At 41.2% G+C, this 19,999-nt stretch overlaps 1 protein-coding gene across 1 annotated transcript; it reads right to left on the bottom strand.

Moving 5' to 3' along the window:
• Window positions 1-4,554: 4,554 nt before the first annotated feature.
• Window positions 4,555-18,668, bottom strand: LOC146379237 (olfactory receptor 13G1-like). The gene is made up of 3 exons (XM_084941088.1): window positions 18,485-18,668; window positions 17,519-18,078; window positions 4,555-4,932 (listed from the first exon to the last, which is right to left on the bottom strand). The coding sequence occupies exons 1-3, from the start codon at window positions 18,666-18,668 to the stop codon at window positions 4,555-4,557; spliced, it is 1,122 nt and encodes a 373-aa protein (XP_084797214.1).
• Window positions 18,669-19,999: the final 1,331 nt, after the last annotated feature.

Here is a 19,999-nt window from a genome sequence, read left to right as displayed (position 1 = left end):
CAGAAGCAAGTAACTTTGTCACATGGCCATTAATTGGGTAGATTAATGACCATCTTATTTTCTACTCACTGGGTGGCAAAAAAAAAAAAAAAAAAGTAAAATTCCAGCAGCTCAGGTTTCAGTGTAATATAATAAAATTATATAAATTTAACATCACATAAAAATACTTAGCTTTTCAGGAGGTAACATTGGGAAGATTATTGTAGATCAGCATGATAAATTAAAATACAGATGCTTTAGCTTTAAATCAACGTTAAATCGTAAATTTAACAACTGTACTAACAGATTTTTCATGTTATTTTACATTAAATATGTTAATGCGCTCTCTTTAATTTTTGCATTTATACTGATATTTCATGCATCCAAGGAATAGCGCCAAGAAACTAGAATCTAAGTCATGACAAAGGAAGGCAAGGTAAGGCATACTTGAAGATGTTCAAGTTAAACAGGTTAAAACCTAAATCTTTCATTTAGTCTGTTTTCTTTACATAATAAGTTCAATTACCATTGTTCTTTGAAAAATATAGTTAACTAATATGCATATTGTATACCTGGCTCTATAGTTGCAATCAAAGCTTTGACACAGTTTTCATTGAAAAAAAAATTTAATCAATCGCAAAATAAAATGTGTCACTATGAATCTAACTGTAAGAAACATCCTTAGCAACATAAGCGTATGTGCCCCAGTAAAAGTAGACTAGTGCCAACAAATTCATTTAAATTATTTGTTAGGATCCCTGGGTTTTTAGACCCAGGGTTTTGTATTTACAGTTCTTTTGGGTTTTGTGATTCCTTGTTTATTGAGAATCTCTTATGCTGTTTGACTCTTCTCGTGTATAAATAATATACTATAGTTTCCTTTATAATTAATTTTATCCTTTGCAGTCTCTGTTCATATTCTGCTTCTTCTTTCCTGTTTTATTGTGAAAGTCTTTTGTCTTGTGTGTCTTATGTAGAGTTTACTTCCCTTGTCTTGTTATTCCTCAATATTCCCGATTTGCTTCGGGTGTGTTTCCTATGTGTCTCCAGTTCTCCTCCTGTATATACTGTCTCAGTCTTCCTTTGTCCTGATTTAGAGTGTACTGCTCAGTTCCCCAGCGTTATTCTGTTGCCTGGTCCAATTGTGTCTCAGCTCTCTAGTGCAGGGGTAGGCAACTTGAGTGCCGGTGTCCTGCAGGTTTTAGATCTCACCCTGGGTTAGCACACCTGAATCAAATGATTAGTTCATTACCAGGCCTCTGGAGAACTTCAAGACATGTTGAGGAGGTAATGTAGCCTTTTAAATCAGCTGTGCTGGATCAAGGACACATCCAAATCATGCAGGACTCAAGACCTGGAGTTGCCTTCCCCCTGCTCTAGTGAATTTTATAGTTTGCATTTGTTTTTTCGGTTTAGTTTCATGTTTTGCATCATGTGGTTTTCATATCAGTTCAATAAATGGCTTGGCTTTAGTTAACCCCCACCTGCATCTGCATTTTGGATCCTCACACAATGCATCCTGAATTTATTTACATCATTTATCTATTATATAAAATTTAATGTACCATGTAAGGGAGTGTGGTAATTATTTATTATTAAACGATTTGGTTATGTTTGCAACATTAAAGTCTCTCACATTAACCTCATGTCTCAGGGCAGTCATCTTAGTCTATATACCGATTAAGATAACTATCTATTATCATTATTATTATTTATGCTCCTGTTTGATTATGATTGTGAAGTGTGAAGTGTCATCCAAATAATATTGTCATGGACCCGGTTCCGGGTACTCGGGGTCCGTGAACAGTGTGGACCTTTATTATTATTATTATTATTATTATTATTATTATTATTATTGGATGTTTGTTTGCTGCACTATGCTCTTGTGTTCCATGCTGGTGTGTGTACGTGTGTGTGGCTGGAGGATGAAGGACAGCCACCTGCAGGCCTGATCGGTGTGGCCCTGCCAGCTGCTGGTCACGCCTAGGTTCCCACACACCTGCTTCTGATCAGGCTCGTCGGGGGAGCTACTTAACAGAGCGATGGAGCTTCCTCCGGCGCAGGATCGTTGAGTTAGACTCCATGTCAGTGTCTCAAGTACTGTTAAGTGTATGCCTGCTGGAGTCGGTGCCATAACGGCTGCGTCTGTTGTTTTTTCCTCAGGAGAGCGGAACACGGGACTGCAGGACGCACAGGGTGTGCGTAGGCACAGGAGCAGAGAGCACGGAATACCAGCACTTGGGAGAAGGCACAACACAGGAGTTGAGGGAGCACTCTGGAGACTTATTGCGTGGTGTACATTTACCCCCACTGTAAATAAATGCACTGTTCATTGCACTAAGTCCAGCGTTTGGGTCCTTTCTCCAACATCCCCCACGGCTTGCCCTGGCAAGCCGCGACAGAACGATCCTGCCAGATGGACCCTGCGGACTTTTCGGAGAGGTTCAGGAGGGAGGTGACAGAATAATCCCACCAACCACCATGGACCCAGCGGACTCGGGAGTCGCCATGGAGGAGGTGGGGTTACTGCTGAAGCGTAATCCCGGCTGTTGATCCACACAAAAGACACATACAGGTAGTGTTTTTTGACAATTACCTCTCCTCCACTACCTTCTCTATGAGCTTTCTGGACATTGCAAAACTAATTGAAATTGTAACTGTGCTGAGGGCAAGCTCTAGCTTTGAACTGTTTGGTTTGGGCTGTCTGGGCAAGGAGGATGCGGCTGCCTCCCTGGCAGCCCTTGCTGCCTGGTTTTTTCTTAATAGGCGGAGGGTTTTCCCACCGCCGCTTGCTGCTCACCTATTGGACCCTCCACTGCAAGGAAGACGGCGCCCTGCTCCATCTCCTCTCACTCCTTCAATGGCCTCTGTGTCGGCAGACCAAGGACCGGCAGTGCTGGTCACCACAGTGAGTAAACCGGACCCTGTCATTTTAATTAATCCAGTCACAGATGAACAGGGGTCAGGTTCCTTTGCCCCGCCATCACGAAAGAGACGGCGCCGGCGTCATCTTCGTCAAACCGAAGCTCACCTCACTCCTGTGGTTTCGGAAGAACCAGCTGACTCTGGACTAACCGCACAAGGAGCCGCAGTGAGTGAAACGGACTCTGTTTTCGGTAAAGACGTTTTTGTTATGAAAACAGAGATAGCTTCGTCTAAACCTAGGGACTGTGCCCAGTCAGTTAACAACAAAACTGGGCTCGCAATGGAGGATAAGCTTAAAAGGTCCGCATTGCAAGAGAGTGGAGGTGGGCCGAAGCTAATTCTGGGTCGTTTATTAATGTGAGGAGTAGTGATGATTGTTTTTCGGGTGCTGGATGCGGAGCCTTAATTTCTGAGCCAGTTAGCTCTGAGACGGTGGTGTGGCAGCTATCTGGACAGAAGTAATATATTTGGATGGCAAAAGTAAACACGTAACTGGGAGATGAATTCATGCAGAGTTTGCACATTTGAAATTTTTGGGGGACAAAAGAATTATGAAGGAACACATACACAATTTAAAATCTACCAATTCATTTTTTAATTGGGGATTTTTAATTTGAGGATTAAATCAATGTTTCATAACAGTTAATCTGTTAACTGTTAAGTTTCATATGATGGGATGCCAAAACTGTTAAAATATAGAAAAAAACACTAACATTTCAACATCGCTTATTTAATTTGGCTGGCAAATTTACTGTGTGTGTGTGTGTGTGTGTGTGTGTATATGTATATATGTGTGTGTGTGTGTGTGTATATGTATGATAGCAAGTACACATAACAATAACTGCACAGCTTATCAGTCTTTACTGTCATTGTCCAATTGTACAACGAAATTAAAAGTGGTCTCCGAGCGGTGCATCATCCATGAAAATATAAATTGAAACAATAAAATGTAATAAATCAATAAATAAAATACTTAAAGTGCTAATAAGAATAGTATGAGCATGCATAAATAGTTTCAGTCCCGTGATGGACATTTTTTTAGTAGCAGCGTTCAGACATGTTATTGCGGTTGGGTAAAAGCTGTGTTTGAGTCTTGTGCTCCGTACCGTCTGCCCGAGGGCAACAGTTCAAACAGGGAGTGGCCAGGGTGTGAGGTCAGTGGCGGTCCTAGCCTGTTTGGTGCCCTGGGCGAACACTCCCTCTGGCGTGTTTTCGTGGTTGTTGGTTTGTTTTTATTTTGTTTTATTTTGCGAGTTGGTTATTATATGCTGCGCCAGCCAGAGAATACCCGGCCGCCCTGCCCCGCCCTCTCCTCCCTGTGCCGCAAGCAGCAGGTGCACCTAGCAAACGGAGGGCGCCCTTACTCCCAGCAAATGGGCGATAGAAAATCGATCGGTGCCTACGACATTCCCAAATGATGTCGGGGCAGCATGAGTACGATTTATTTATTTATTTTGCCGATGCCCGTGATGCCACCCCCCACCACTATGCCGCCCCGGGCAACCGCCCGTATCAAAAACTCCTTCTGTGTGAGGTATCTTTATTAATGTTCTGAGCTTTTTTAAAACAGCGGGTATTGTGAAGAAGATTCAGTAACAAAGCGATTTTGTCAGGGAAAGGTGAAATAAGTTCATCATTTTTATGCTGTGTTTATAAAAGTTTTTTTTTCCAAAGCTTCTTGACGGCATTCATCACTTCTTCTGTCTTTAAAGCATATATAATAGGATTAAGCAAAGCTGGTATGGTGTATGTCAAAGTTGAGTTTATGATCCTGGCATTAGGATGAATATAGGAGGCAACTGCAGCTATGTTTGTTCCCACCAATGGCAAAAAGAAAATAGCAACTAGAATCACATGAGAAGTACAAGTTTTCAGTCCTTTGAGTCGTTCCTCTCCTGACGCAATTCTGCTCAGTGCTATGGAAATGCAAACATAAGTAAACGCTATTAATATTAGAGGAATACAGATTAAAGTAACTAAGGAAACATATGCCATTATGCGGTTTAAAGATGTATCATTGCATGCCAGATAAAACACAGGTCCATGATCACAGAAAAAGCTTTTCTGTCACATCCGGCGTGTCAGACGTGTGGAGTTAGTAGAAAGGACCCAAAATGCAGCAGCTCTGGTGCAGGTGAGTATTTATTAACAGGAGTGGATACAAACAGCAATGGCGGGGGAACATGAAACTGGAACCTAATCTGGGCAGAGCTAATAAAACAAACCAGAACGAAGATGCAGGGAGGACAGATGGAGAGACGCAGGGAGACCGAGGTAAACAACACGGAATGACAGAAGGGAATAACGCAGACGAACCAGCAACTACTAAGACAGAAGACATGACTTAAATACACCCAGAAAAACACAAGGAGATTGCACACAGGTGGAGGACAACAAAACACGAGTCCAAAACCAAAAGAAGACAAAAAAAGAAACACACCGGAGCTCAAGAAAACAAAGTCCAAAACAGAACAGTTCAGGGGGCCGGCCCGGGGGCCGACAACACACACACACATATAGATATATAGATATATAGATATATATAGATATATATTAGATATATAGATATAGATTAGATATATAGATTAGATATATAGAGATATATAGAGATGTGTATGTATGTATACATACATACGTGTGTATATGTGTATATATATATGTGTATGTATGAAACCCACACTGTGGCTAAGACCATGAAGAAGAGCGAGTTAAAGTCTCTTGTAGTCAGTGGGTTAGTTGGGAAAGGTGTGTTCCCTTTGGACGCGGACACTAGGGATGCAGCGTCGGTCTTTGAAACCTCTGATCAGCCTGAGGTTTGTACTGGGGAGGGGACAGTGACACCTACTGTGGTCAAACCAGGTGGGGGAAAACCCCCAGCCTCTCTTCCACGGTTTGAGCCCTTCTCTGTCGAATCCAGTAATCCCAGTGTTGGTGCACGCTTAAAGGTACGTTTGGCTCGTCTTGAACTTGAAGCCAAAGAAAGGGAACGTAAGGATGAGCTTGAATTCAAGCTAAAGTGTCGGCAGCTAGAAGCTGAGACATCTATTAGGTTGCGCCAGCTGGAGTTGCAAGCTAACAAATTGTCTCCTGAGCCTTCTGCTCCACCTTCAGTGAAGGATGAAGATAACGTTAGTAATCCTTCAGATAATTCTCCCCCTGCTCCTTCACCTCCAACATTTGATGTAGGCAAAAACATTGCCCTGGTTCCACCATTCAGGGAGACTGAGGTGGAGGCCTATTTTAATGTGTTTGAGCGCATTGCTGTGGCTTTACATTGGCCCAAGGAGGTTTGGTCCCTTTTTCTTCAGTGCAAATTAATTGGTAAAGCACAGGAAGTATGCGCAGCTCTCACTATTGAGGACAGTCTTGTGTATGACAATGTCAAAAGTGCTATACTCAGAGCCTATGAGTTGGTCCCTGAAGCTTACAGGCAGCGTTTCAGGACCCTGAGGAAATCCACTGCTCAAACATTTCTTGAGTTTGCAAGGGTATAAGGGGATACTATTTGATAGGTGGTGTCAAGCAAGCAAAGTTTCAGAGTTTAACGCACTGCGTGAACTGTTATTGTTAGAGGAATTCAAAAACTGTGTTCCTGAGCGTACGGTGCTGTACCTGAATGAACAAAAAGTTGCCACTTTGCAAGAGGCAGCTGTCCTGGCAGAAGAATTTGCTTTGACGCACAAAAGCGTGTTTGTGGGTAAATCTGAATCACCCTATCATGAACAAATGAAAAAGGACACAAAGCCGCACCCTCAACAACCTAGGGGTTCCTCGGGTTCCAAGTCTGATAGACAATGTTTCTACTGTCACAAAGTGGGGCATATAGTTTCTGAGTGTTTGGCTCTTAAACGTAAACAAGTGCCCCAGCAATTAAAACAAGCTAAAGGGGTTGGCCTAGTCAAGTCGCTAAACTGCCCCTCTAATGTGACCACGAGTGAACCTGATAAGTGTTTTAAACCCTTCATTTTTGATGGTTTTGTCTCCTTAACAGGGTTTCCTGGGGATCTGAAGCCCGTGAGAATACTAAGGGACACAGGTGGCTCACAATCATTTCTATTGGCCGATGTTTTACCGGTCAGTGATGAGTCATCCTGTAACGCAAGTACAATAGTGCAAGGTATTGGGATGGCCTACATACCAGCACCGTTACATTGTGTTCATGTGCAGTCGAGGTTAGCCTCTGGTTTTTTCAAGGTTGCAGTGAGAAACTCATTTCCTATTCAGGGTGTTGAGTTTATAATGGGAAATGATATTGCTGGGGTCAAGGTACTCCCTGTTCCTGAAGTGGTGGATAAGCCCAGCTGTATCCCAGGAGAGGATGAGCTGTTGAAATCCCACCCTGATGTGTTTTCTGTCAGTGTTCTTACCAGGTTGCAAGCTCGTAAGCTGGAGGAAGTGAACTTGAGTGAGACTGTTCTTGGATCTGTTCTAACTGAGGACAGAGAGCCAGCTGCTAGCCTTTCTGAACCAGCACTCGATGAACAGGGTCTGACTACTGAGGTTCTTCCTTTGCCAGTCTCATCTGTTCCAAGGATAAAGCTGGAAAACGTGTATGAATAAAACTCACAGGAATACCCTGACAAGCAATTGCATAGATGTTCACTGTGTATGCTTTTGCATCCTTGGAAATAAAATAAATGCATTGGAACTCGCTACTCCCCTCTGCGAATCTCTACCATATGGCTACCTTTCCTGTGAAGTGGAGGGGTTTGTGTATCCCAGGAATCCCAGGGGCTATGTTGTCCGGGGGCTTCTGCCCCCTGGTAGGCTCTCCCATAGCAAACTGGTCCTGGGTGAGGGACCAGACAAAGGGTGATTCAGATGACCCCTATGAGAAGAACCCCTTGGGAACAGTTCACCCTGCACGGGATAGGGTTACCAGGGCCCTGCCCTGGAGCCAGGCCTGGGGAGGGTGCCCGAGAGGGACTATCTGGTGGCCAGGCCTTAGCCCGAAAAAGGGACATGGGCCCACCACCTGCAGGAGGCATCGTAGGGGTTGGGTGCATTATGTGCCGGGCAGTGGCCAGGAATGGAGGCCCTGGGGGACTGATCCCTGGCTACCAAAACTGCCAATTGGGACATGGAATGTCACCTCTCTAGTGGGGAAGGAGCCTGAGTTTGTGCACGAGTCGGGCTCACCTCAACACACGGCTTGGGCTCTGGAACCAGTCTCCGGGAGAGGGGCTGGGTATCCTAGTATCCCCTTGGCTTGCTGCCTGTACGGTGGAGTTTCTCCCAGTGGATGAGAGGGTTTGTTCCCTGCGCCTTCTGGTCAGGGAATAGGTCCTGACCACCATCTGCGCTTATGGACCGAGTGGTGGTTCAGAGTACCCAGCCTTCTTGGAGTCCCTGGGTGGGACCTGGAGGGGCGTGATTGGGAGGAACAATACAGTGGTCCCTCGTTTATCGCTGGTGTTACGTTCTAAAAATAACCCGCAGTAGGTGAAATCCGCGAAGTAGCCAACTTTATTTTTTACAATTATTATAGATGTTTTAAGACTGTAAAACCCCTCACTACATGCTTTATACACTTTCCTCAGACAGGCATGAACATTTTCACACTTTTCTCTTTTGTTTAAACACTCTTAAAGTTCAAACCTTCATAGAAACATAAGTCCAGTATTATGGAATGAAACCGTGCAAAACGTTTCGTTGGCATTGTTGTGTTTGTTGAGGAGAAAACTTACAAACATACAGTACATCACTTCAGAGTCACACAACTGGCGATCAAAGATTTATGTAAATTTGACAAGCTAAACGCACTATGTACTGTACAGCAGCGGTCCCCAACCTTTTGTGCACCACGGTCCAGTTTAATGTCAGACAATATTTTCACGGACCGGCCTTTAAGGTGTTGCGGATAAATACAACAAAATAAAATGATACAGACAAAGACAAAAACTGTGGTATTTTGTAAATATAATAATAAACGCGAATTCAGCTGTGTAATTGTGTAACTTTATTAGCAGTGTACTCCTGAAATGCACCAACAACATTGAGAGTAACATCCTCCTCTCTGCCCCTTAATGCTCTCTGGTCGCTATGGTAACGCGTAAATAATCCTTTCAAAATAAGACACACAACTACAAAACGGAAAAAGACCCAGGGAAACCGACTTAATGATTAAAAACCCTGAAAACCATACACTTCACACCCGAGCCTCAACTCTTGCGGCCCGGTACCAAATGACTCACGGACCGGTACCGGTCCTGTTGGGGACCGTTGCTGTACAGGAGACACGGCACTAGATTGATTGACAATGGTCTCCCACAATACATTGCAGCGTTACGTCAACTCCAAAGCCCTATCGTTGAGTCACTTCCGGTATTTCAGACAATCCCTTTCCGTCAAGAGCCACTTGTTAATTTGTTGCGGACTTGTTAAAGTGTTTTCTTAAATGTTATTTTGTTGTCAATTTTTTTATTTGTTTTTGTTTTTTTAATGTAAAAGTGTTTTCGGAAATGTTATTTTGTTGTTGATGTTGTAAATGTGATTTGCACTTCCCAGCCACCGTACATTTAAGCTTAGAAACATATACTCATATATGCTTAGCGTTATATAATCGATTGCATATTGATAGGATGTCTGATCCTTAGTAGCCTGCAAAGAATCTGTGTGCAGTCCAGAGCACTCTGGCATACCACACGCATACTAAAGTCATCAGAGAGGTCGTACCTTCTCTTACTGATTTATAGTATAGGAGGACATCAACTCTGTATCTATTTAAGTATAACTGCCTTTTGTTTAGGTGAACTGCTGGACTGACAGGCGCCAGCACAGGGTCACATCTTGACTGACACACACACACACACACACACACACACACACACACACACACACACACACACACAGGTGGTACTCTTTGTTCACATACATGCCCGTTTAAGATGTCATATGTTAATGAACCTATGCATATTCATGTAACCACAATAAAGAGCAGTGCTACGGGGGAGCTGACTGAGACTGACTGACATAGGATTCGAGCAGCAGGAACAGCGCTCATCTCAGTCATCTCCCTCGTGCGCGAGAGCACACAAAGAGCTCTGGTGACTTGCGTCTTGCTTTTGCCATTGTAATAGAATTGTCTCGTCTGTTCCAGGAATAGGTTTGTGCCAACATAAATCTAACATCTCCAATGTTTTGATTCTGCAAAAGTAATCACATCACCATCAGAGTTAGCTGTACTTTGTTTCAAAAATAACTTTCCACCTTATAAACACCAGCACCAATGTTCTCTCTAATTTTTCATGTGTCTGAGCAAACACACAAACTTCCTGAGTGGTCCCTTGGACCACTATGAGCAACATTAGACATGTGCACTGTGGTCACTCCAGCATCGAATCCATCCAAGTTACGTGGTTTAATAAAATAATCAAATTACAGCATTTACATTTATGTTAGACTACTTTTAATTAAGTGCTTTAACCCACTTACAATGAAAATTAAACACTTGTTCATGTCCTGTGTAGTATGTTAACACTATTGGAAGTGTTAGAAAAATACATTTTCTAGTGCTTATTTGCTGTGTCTTTTGTTTTATGCATGTAATAACAGGCAGGTATATTAAAGACCACTTACCACTCTGAGTCTGCGTCTTCTCTGTCCAGTCTGAAGAATAAAAGAACCTCGGACAATATTTGGTGCCGAATCCCGGGATTCTTTTATGGCTGAGAGGACAAATTCGGCCCAAGGTGGGATCATGAAATGAGGCGAACAGAGGACCGGTCCAATAGAATTTAAAGGTAAGCACCACCTGTTAAACCAAAGTTGGATGAATTCTAAATTATCTGTTCACTGAGTTAACGATCTTCACTGTTAAATTGGCTCAGTAATGCTGAAACATTAGACCAAGAGACGTTTCTTAAGAACTACAGGTTGATGTCTAAGTGTTTCAGGGCAAGTCGAGTATGGACACTAGAGCAAGAGACTTTTGCAAAGATCTACAGGTTGATGTATAAATGTTCCGAGAAGCATTGGACGCTTTTAAAAGACACAGAATTTAAAGTATTTTGGGAGCCGGGCTCCCTATAAATGCAAAGTTCAGGGATTGGTATCCCCACCTGACTACGGACGCCTAGCGTGACCGGTTGGACCGGAGATCCAGGTTGGCGTACCTCAGGGACTTGGGACCCCGTTAATCGCTAGTGGTTAAGAGACCACTGGGAGTGGTTAGAGTCCACCCCCTTTTTGCGTTTTTTGGACAGCAGAACTGAGCTTGGGCGCAGGGCGCTTATAATCTTAAAAGGAAGCGCTGGGCGCACGGCCGGAAATATAGTTGAATTCAACGAGTGTATAGGAATTGTGTGATTCTTGTTGTTAAAACTGTAAATACGTGGCTTCTATGTGAAGTGGCGAACATTCTGACAGACTGTTTCGCTGCGATGAAAATATTTAATGGTAGTGGTTAGAGTCCACTACTTTGCCTAGGACAGAGAATTGGAGTTGAGCAGGAAAACATGGTCGACAAGAAGTAATTTTGAGATAATGCTTTTATGTTGCTGCTTGGCTAAAGAAGTGTGCTAATTATGCTAAAGGATTGTGTTAAATTCTGCTAAAGAATTGTGTCAATTGGGCTACTGCGAAGAAAAAAGGGTGTAGAAACTGAGGAAATGCAGTAACGTGGAGAGTGTGTGTGTATGTGACAGGAAGTGAAAGTGTCTGCATGCAGTCTGAAGGAAATTGGCTGATGTGAGTGCAACGAATGACGAGAAAGACATTTTAAAATGTGGATAGAAGAATCACAGAATGAAAGTGTCAGTAAGTAGTGATGAGAAGGATATTAAATAAATGTCTTAGTGTGTTAGTACAGGTGCCCACGGACCTGGATCAACTTCCTTCACGAGCACAGTGGCTGGGACAAAATGAGAGATTAACATAATTGGCACGATACCCAGGCCAGGTTTTGGCTGAAATTTCACAGCTTCACCTCGATGTACATCTTATCCTGGAAAGAAGCTTTAAGGATGGTCAATCTCTTCCTGAAGATAAAAGGCAGCTCCAGACCAACAGCGTCGACTTCAAGAATCAACAGCTGGTGAACAGACAGCAGCACTGACTTAAAACTCTGAAAGGTCCAGCAGCATGTACAAATACTATCGTGGATGGAAGCATGCGCTCTTAATCACAAGCTGGGAAGTTCACCAGTGACATCATTGTGTGTGAATGGACTTGAGAGGACTGTCTGTTTCACATTTGCCATGCTGGGAGTTAAGCGGCAAAAGAAGAGACCGAAAAGAAGACGTGAGAATGAACAGAGAAGAAGAAACAGCTCATTGGGCCTCTGATTGCTGCGGAGCAGGAAGGAGCTGAGAGAAATGAGGAAAAGAGGACATGGAGGAGAAATGAAGGCTGGTGTTGTTAAAGTGAGAGCAAGTGTCCAGAGCATCGCAACAGAAGGGTAAATAAATAAATAAATGTATAAAAAGCATACATACACAAACAGAAACACATGAAATTCTTTTTGGAGAGAATAAGGAGCTGGCGGAGACAATTTGAATCCACAGCTCAATCTGAAGACAAACCCACACATTCAGTGAAGATCAGCTTACACTCACGAACATGCCTGTGTCTCACATCAATGCCAAAATAGTGTAGATTTAACAGACACTTGCTATCAAATGCTGAGGTTATCCATCGCTGAGAAATAACTCTCCAAGCTGCAGGACAACAGGTTCACTTCTGTGAAAAGGAAAATAGACTGGTATGACCAACCAGTGATCAGACGATAAATGTAGTTTTAAAATAGTAAATTGTGAGATGTCTTCTGCTGATTGAGCAATACAAGTGATTTACTGTATGAAGGAAATTCTTTTTTGTGGTAATATTTCAAATATGCATTTCTGTTGTCCTGTCAACTTAGTGGGTTATGAACTGATATGAAAATTAGGTGATCATTGTTAGATTAGGAACAGATGGTTTGATCTCACAAGTTAACAGGATGTAGCAGAGTCTGTTAGAGTGGAGACTAAAAAAAACTGAGTTTCCTGTTTCTGATGCATGGGTGAGGGTGATATACACCTCTGACTATATGAAAATAAACTTGCTTTGTAAAATACATGACAGCATGTTACAATATAATTGAGTAAAGTGATTGGGTCTGTGACTAAAATGAGTGCAGCAGTGCAGACCTGGAGAAGAAATTTACAATCTAGTGATGAAACATTCGCATGAAGTGTTTAGGAAGTGGTTAATGGAGAACATTAGTGTTGTGTGAATTTTGCAGCTGCTAACAAAATTCTCTGTGTATTTAGCAGGTGGAACTATGCCAGTTGATCCCAGACTCTCCAGAATTGTGGAGCACTTGTGGGCAACCGGCAAATATGATGTGGGGAAAATGAACAGAGGGGGTGACACTTAAGTCTGAGTTCAGACCAGATAAGCATCAGCACTTAATTAAAGCTAGAAGCAGTGACGACAGCACTGAATCTCATGTTACCGGAAGTTCTAATGCCTACATCATGTTGTTTTATTGGGAGCAAGAGCTTTTCTGGTTTGTTTTCCCTTTTTAAGAGAAAACAGTTCATGTTTGGACGGGTTCTGAAATAGGTCTAATATTTTATATGTAACAGTGCACTTAGACCCATCATTGGTCAAGATGGCGCCAGTGTGTACGGCCTGCCGTCTGACTCTGTTTGTACTAGTGTTTTATTTTTACTTTGTTTTAAAACATGCTAACTCTCTGCTTGTATATGATCGCCAAATGGTGCTGGCTATAAGATCCTCTCAGTTAAAAAAACTCTTTATTGCAATCGTGGATATCAGGGAACCTTCTCCCCACCGCTCCTGTCAGGAGTTCCAGCTTGCCTCCGCTGTGTTCCGGTGCTACCTCAACCGAGAGGGCGCCGTGGGAAACGCAGTGGCTTATTGGTGAGAATGAAGGCTACCTGGACACGATTTTGAAAAATACTTCACCCTGACACTTGTTGTCGGGCTTACGACAACAGGTTCCTCAGACACCTGTGAAAGGTTCCTGCAGTTTTTTATCAATAAGATAAAACGTCTTCGATCTATGATCGCCAATCTATGATCAGCTGCAATCTTTTGTAAATGGACACAATGTTCTTGAGAGGTTTCAGTCTGGTTTTAAAACTCTTCATAGTATAGAAACTGCACGTTTAAGAGTTCTTAATGATCTTTTATTAGCCACTGACTCAGGTGACTCAGCTGTGCTTCTGCTTCTGGATTCTCCATTTATAGGTCTAATTTAATAGCTCTAGGTCTAATTTTTAGAAAATATAACATTTGTTTTCATTCATATGCTGATGATACTCAGATCTATCTTCAACTGAAGGGAAATAGTTCTGCCTCACTAGAGGCAGAACTAGAGGCAGTGTCTCGGTGAAGTTAAATCTTGGATGGCCTCTAACTTCCTTAACTTCAATGAGAACAAAACCGAAGTGATAATTTTTTGGACCAAGTGGCAATCCCAGCACCTCTAATTTTAACCTGCACAGTCTTGAGTCTTTTGTCAAATTGCATGCCAAAAATTTAGGGGTTATATTTGACAGCAATTTCATCTTTGAAAAACAGATGAGCTCAGTCGTACAGCGGTCTTTCTTCAAACTGAGGCTTTTATCTAAGGTGAGATTATTTTTATCTTTTAAAAACATTGAACGGGTGATTCATGCTTTTATTATATTCCAGCTGGACTATTGTAACTCCTTATATGCTGGAGTTAGCCAGACCTGCCTGGCAAGGCTGCAGTTAGTCCAGAATGCTGCAAACAATGGTTTCTATGATCATTTTTCTATGATTTTATGGTGATTTGTGTGATTACCAATTCAGGTACAGATAAAACGTAAGATTATAATGAACCATGAGTTCCCACAACTCCGGATTTTTTCCTAGAGAACCAGCGAGAATCACAAATCATTCCAGGCATAGCAGACGGCCCAATCAGTGATTGAGGTCAACGGTCGTGTCATTTGGAGTGCAGCAATAACCACGAGGGGGTTGGCGGAAATCCAGAAGGACCAGACCAAGAAGGATCAGCACACTGAGTCAGTTGAGTCAGAGAAACACCCAGACCTCAACAAAAGGGGGCAGAATAATCCCCCGGTCTGTGGAAAAGACCTCAGGGTAGTAGAAAAAAAGTATAAGCTGGAAAGTAATGGGAGGTCTGAGAGTATTAGCTTTACTAATAGTCTGTGTGATTTTTATGTTATGTTAATTGCCCGAACACAGCGGTCATCCCACATCTGTTCCACCCGTTAAAGAGGGACAGACTGTCCAGAGAGGGAAAAAAGCGCGACAACTAAGAGAACTGACATGTACTGGGTATAGAAATAGCAACCTGGGGTTAGATTGGCTAATTCAAAATATAAAGGAACAAAAGGTGTCAGACTGTGCGGCGGGCGTAGCCACTTGCCCACACCTCTTCACTGAACCTGGCCCTTTCTATTCAAATGACACGTGGGGATTTGGTTGTATGCTTAAAATAACCAGAAGTGCTGTTTATATAGGAAACTGCTAAACTCTCTCCAGCCTGTTTCCACCAATTGACAATAAAACTAATCTAGGACATTTTACCCCAAGAAAAGCTAACTATACCTGTTTTGATTTTACAGTGAGGAACTAGGGAAGTCAGATGTATGATGCAGGAGAGATCCCAGTGGACTGGTGTACGGTGGTGTATCCAGCCCAAGGGAATGCCTCCAGGGAAAACATGACATAAATTGGCCCGTGGGCAAGAGCGGCTTTGTACTATTATGCTGGGTGAAAAGGGGGTAAGGGTCTCAGGAAACAGGGCAGGGCAGCTGTGAGCCCTGTAATGCCAGGTGCTGTTCTAAAGGTCCACTTACTTGTTTGACTTATTTGTGGGGTTTCTAACATATATGGACGCCATAGGGGTCCCTAGGGGAGTCACATTAATCGCATAGATCACATTACTTATATACATTGCAATGTCCTAAGGTCCTAACGGGGTGTATGTGCAATGTTTAGAGATATGTGTTGCACTTTCATCCCCAAGAACACTGCTCCAGACAGTTCTGTAACCAGAGCCTGGAAGGCCTCAGAACATTATCCAAAACAATACATGAACAATGAAGAATACACAACCCATTGGAGGAATGCATGATATCTATGTTTGGGCAATGGGAAGGTTTTATTTTGTCTATTATTGGTAAACAGTGGCTCCAGTGTGTCATACTGTGACCTTTACAAGATGGCGCCTGGATTGAAATTAAAGTAGAGCAGAAAAACATGAATGTCAAGCAATTTGCATGACTGTAATGTCGGTGATATCCAACTTGGAGATTGTGTTGAAACCCCATGAAGAGAATCTATAAGAAATTAAATTGATAATTGACTTTGAACATGGGATTGAAATCAGTACATTCGTAGCAATGCCTATCCCTAGACACACTGAAAAACTAATTTGACCTCTTAAATCTGTTTTCACATAGAATGTGTAAATGTCACAAGCTTTCTAAAGTTAAGAGTGTGTCTCTGTTTGGAGTAGACTTCATCTGCTATTACCATTTTAATTAACCATAAGCAGTGGATGATTGTAAATGCCAGTCAAGTATAATTTCTTATGTGTTGAACTGGAATGTTCTGGTGAGCACAGGTACCGGTAGTACTACACTAAAGTGCCAAGAAAGTAGATTTTTGCAATAAAATAACTGTAATATATCATACAGTTGTGTTTTCCAATGAGAAAGGCCGTAATTAGATTTACAGTTTTTATTTTACTTTTAAAATGATTTACCTTAAACTGGTTTAAAGTACATTTAATACTAAGGTGTCACAGCTAAATCATACTCTGGACATAAGTTTCCACCATAAAAAGTGACAATTAAATAACTACACAAAACTTAGAGACCAAGACCATACACAAAACAGACACTTCCACTAACACGCCTAGATATCTTGAAAGTCACAGTAGGGCTTTTATTAACTGCCTTGAGGTTTAAAGTCAAATGAGAATACTTCAGAATGTAAAGAAATAAATAAAATGCATATTTACACTTTGTAATGTTCATTGACCACCATCAAATACACTATTACATTAGACTCTTTCACAGACTCTTTTACATTTGAAATAGTCTCAATTTTCAATAACAATTATAAAATGTTATATTGTTATTATGAGACATGAAACATTGTTTTGTTTGCCATATTTTGGATTATTTTATATGAAATTTTCTATGTTTTCAGCTTTTGAAACCCCTCCGCAAAGGATGATTGGGTACTGCTAAGGTTCAAATCTGAATGCTTTTTATTTGTTTGCAGAAATTTTAAATTGCATTTTAACTTTTAATAACTTCTTTAACGATTCTTTGATTTCCTGTGTCTGAAAACCATAGATTATTGGATTTAAAGTCAAAGGCATGACAGTGGCCAAAGATAGACTTACAGTCCTTGCATTTGGAAGTATTGTACTCCCAAAGGTAAAGATAAATAGTGCAGGGAGGAAATAAATTGCCACTAATGAAAGGTGACCTGTGCAGGTTTTTAAAGCCTTTAGTCTTTCCCTACATGTAACAGTTTTTGACAAAGAATAACCAATACAGCAGTAACTTCCCACAATAAATGCCAGTGGAATCCAAAGAACAAGAACTGGTGCCAAATGAGCAATTACACGATTTGGAGTAAGATCATTGCAGCCAAGCTGATACACAGGTCCATGATCACAGAAATAGCTCTGAATAACCACAGAGTCACAGAAAGAAAGTCTTGTGAGAAGACCAACTGCAGTGAGTATGATAGTAATTGCAAGAAGCCAGAAAAAAGCGATCAAAGATAAAATGAGCTTGTGGCTGATTCTCATTTGGTAGTGCAGCGGGAACGTGATAGCCATGACTCTGTCAAAGGACAACACAACCAGATTAAAAGCCTGTGCTGCAAAAAAGGTCAAGCAGAAAAACATGAATGCCAAGCAGTCATTGTAGGAGATATGGTGATGGTTAAACAGAAAAATGTCAACAAGCTTTGGCATCAAAGCAGAGCTACTTAACAGGTCTGTAAATGCAAAGTTCACAACTCCAATATGTTTTGGACCTCTCAATGTATGATCCAAAATTATGACAATCATCACTAGTGTGTTTCCCACCACTGAAAAAATGTAAATAAAGCACAGAAAGACAAAGTAATACCTAATATTAGCTATGCCATTAAATGCACTTATTATGAAATATGCAGGTTTCACAAATGTGATGTTTTTCCCAACAGCTGAATTTAAAAATTCCATTAAAGTAATTTTTTTGTTAATGTTGAAGGTTAAAGTTAATGTCCTTTATTTTCTGTTTCAGCAAACCTTGTTTAGTTAAGACTGGCTCCAAATGGAAGCAGAGCACCTTTGTGTTCTGTCCCTTATAGTCACTTTGCATTCCCCTATGACATCAAACCATATGGTTACAGCTTTGTGCAGACAATTTAACTAATAGGAATATTACATAATGGTTAATATTTTCTGACTGCCATCCTACTATCCTGAATTTTTTTATGAATGCTGGTCAACCTCAGACTAACAATACAACTCAAAATCATGTTGTTTTGGATGAATTAAAAAGCTGGAAAGGGTACTTAGTGAAAAATGTGTACCCTTGTTCTACACCTGATATTAATCTAAGCTTACCAAATACCGGCTTTGCTGTCCAGCCAAGCTTGCTGTTGGGCACTGTTACCTGTGTCAATAAGCTCGTAGGTAATGTTGTGTTAAAGCAGGTGTAATTGGTCTTCACCCATGATGTTGTGATGGGGCAACTCACCATCTCTTTTGTCTTGCTGACATTCAGAAAGAGGTGTTTCTTTCGGACCATTCTACAGTTGTCCTCACCAGATCCCTGCACTCAGATTCCTGCCCCCCCCCCCCCCCCCCCTTAATGCACCCAACCACTGCAGTGTCATCAGAAGATTTCTGCAGGTGGCATATTCCACTATTGTACTGGAAATCATTTTGAACATTTCAAACTAATTGGAATTGGTTCTCAATTCCCATCGTTAATCTGCTGTCAAACTAAAAATTTTAAAACTTTTGGGATGAGATCAGTGAATTGTGTATTTAAAAGAATGTAGAGTTATCACCAAACAAAAAAATGAGATAAGGAAAAACATTTGTCACAACACTGAAAATGTAGATGAAACACAGGAAGATTGTAAATAATAATATTTATTGTGAGCAATAAAGAAGAAGAAGAAACCCCACCAAAATAGAATTTTGCAGGTTGAACAAATGTGTTACAAATGCAAGAATTACTTTCACTTCCAATCAACCTTTTATTTTTCCTTCATGTGCAAAGTGTAAAACTAAATTAATAACAAAAGATTACACAGTTGCTCAATAACATTTCCTGTAATCAAAGTCAACCCAGACAGTTTCATGTGTGCATGGCACCAAGTTAAGCTGTGATTTGTAACAAAAACATACATTTACCTCTATCTGGCAGTTGTGGTCATGAACTGATATACATTTCAAATCTTTCTGTATACATTATGTTAGTGAGTTGATAGACCTCATTAATTTTATTTCCATAACAAAAAATCATCATCATCATGGGCAAAAATATTTCACTGTAAAAATATGACAAAATAGCAATAAAACAGAACATTTCAAAACATATTTAGTCTTTTAAATATGTTGTGCTTTCATCCTAGGGGACAGTCAGAAAATAATGTGTCATTAAAAATGAAATTAAACTAAAAGTTTTTAAGACTTTTAGATGATCATTTTAAATACAAGGTCACTCTACTTTTTGATGGGAATATATTGGTCTAGCCAACTAACTAGCAGAGAGGTTGTTAATCATTTTCAGTTGCTTTGGGGTTAATTAACCGTCAGTAGGTGCACTATTGGGCAACTCCCTGAGACAACTCCCAAAACAGAAATGGTTGGTTTTACATGTGCTTTTTATCCTAGTTTTGCATTTGGCTAGGATCAAAGGGTAGGCTAGGGTAGGTTTGAGCACCACCTGCCATCTTTTTTAGCACTGTATGTCAAAACTTCCATGATGTTATTTAAAGATTTCAGGCCAAACAATATACTGGTCCATAATAACAAAAAAGCAAAAAAAATTTAACAAGCCTAGCAGTAGATGCTGTCGTAACTATAATAAGCATCCATACAAACAGCAGAATTGAAATGACTGATTCT

The sequence above is a fragment of the Perissodus microlepis genome, chromosome 10, assembly GCF_051167445.1.
Source record: "Perissodus microlepis isolate ML-2025 ecotype Zambia chromosome 10, ASM5116744v1, whole genome shotgun sequence".
Classification (NCBI taxonomy): Eukaryota; Metazoa; Chordata; class Actinopteri; order Cichliformes; family Cichlidae; genus Perissodus; species Perissodus microlepis.
This window is presented reverse-complemented; position numbering and strand designations above follow the sequence as displayed.

Coding starts and splice junctions, on each gene's coding strand:
- LOC146379237 (XM_084941088.1), bottom strand. CDS start 18,668: ATGGTCCGAAAGAAACACCTCTTTCTGAATGTCAGCAAGACAAAAGAG. Junction 18,079..18,484: donor GACAGCAAAGCCGGTATTTG/GTAAGCTTAGAT, acceptor TTTTAAATTCAG/CTGTTGGGAAAAACATCACA. Junction 4,933..17,518: donor ATCATGGACCTGTGTATCAG/CTTGGCTGCAAT, acceptor CCTGTGTTTTAT/CTGGCATGCAATGATACATC.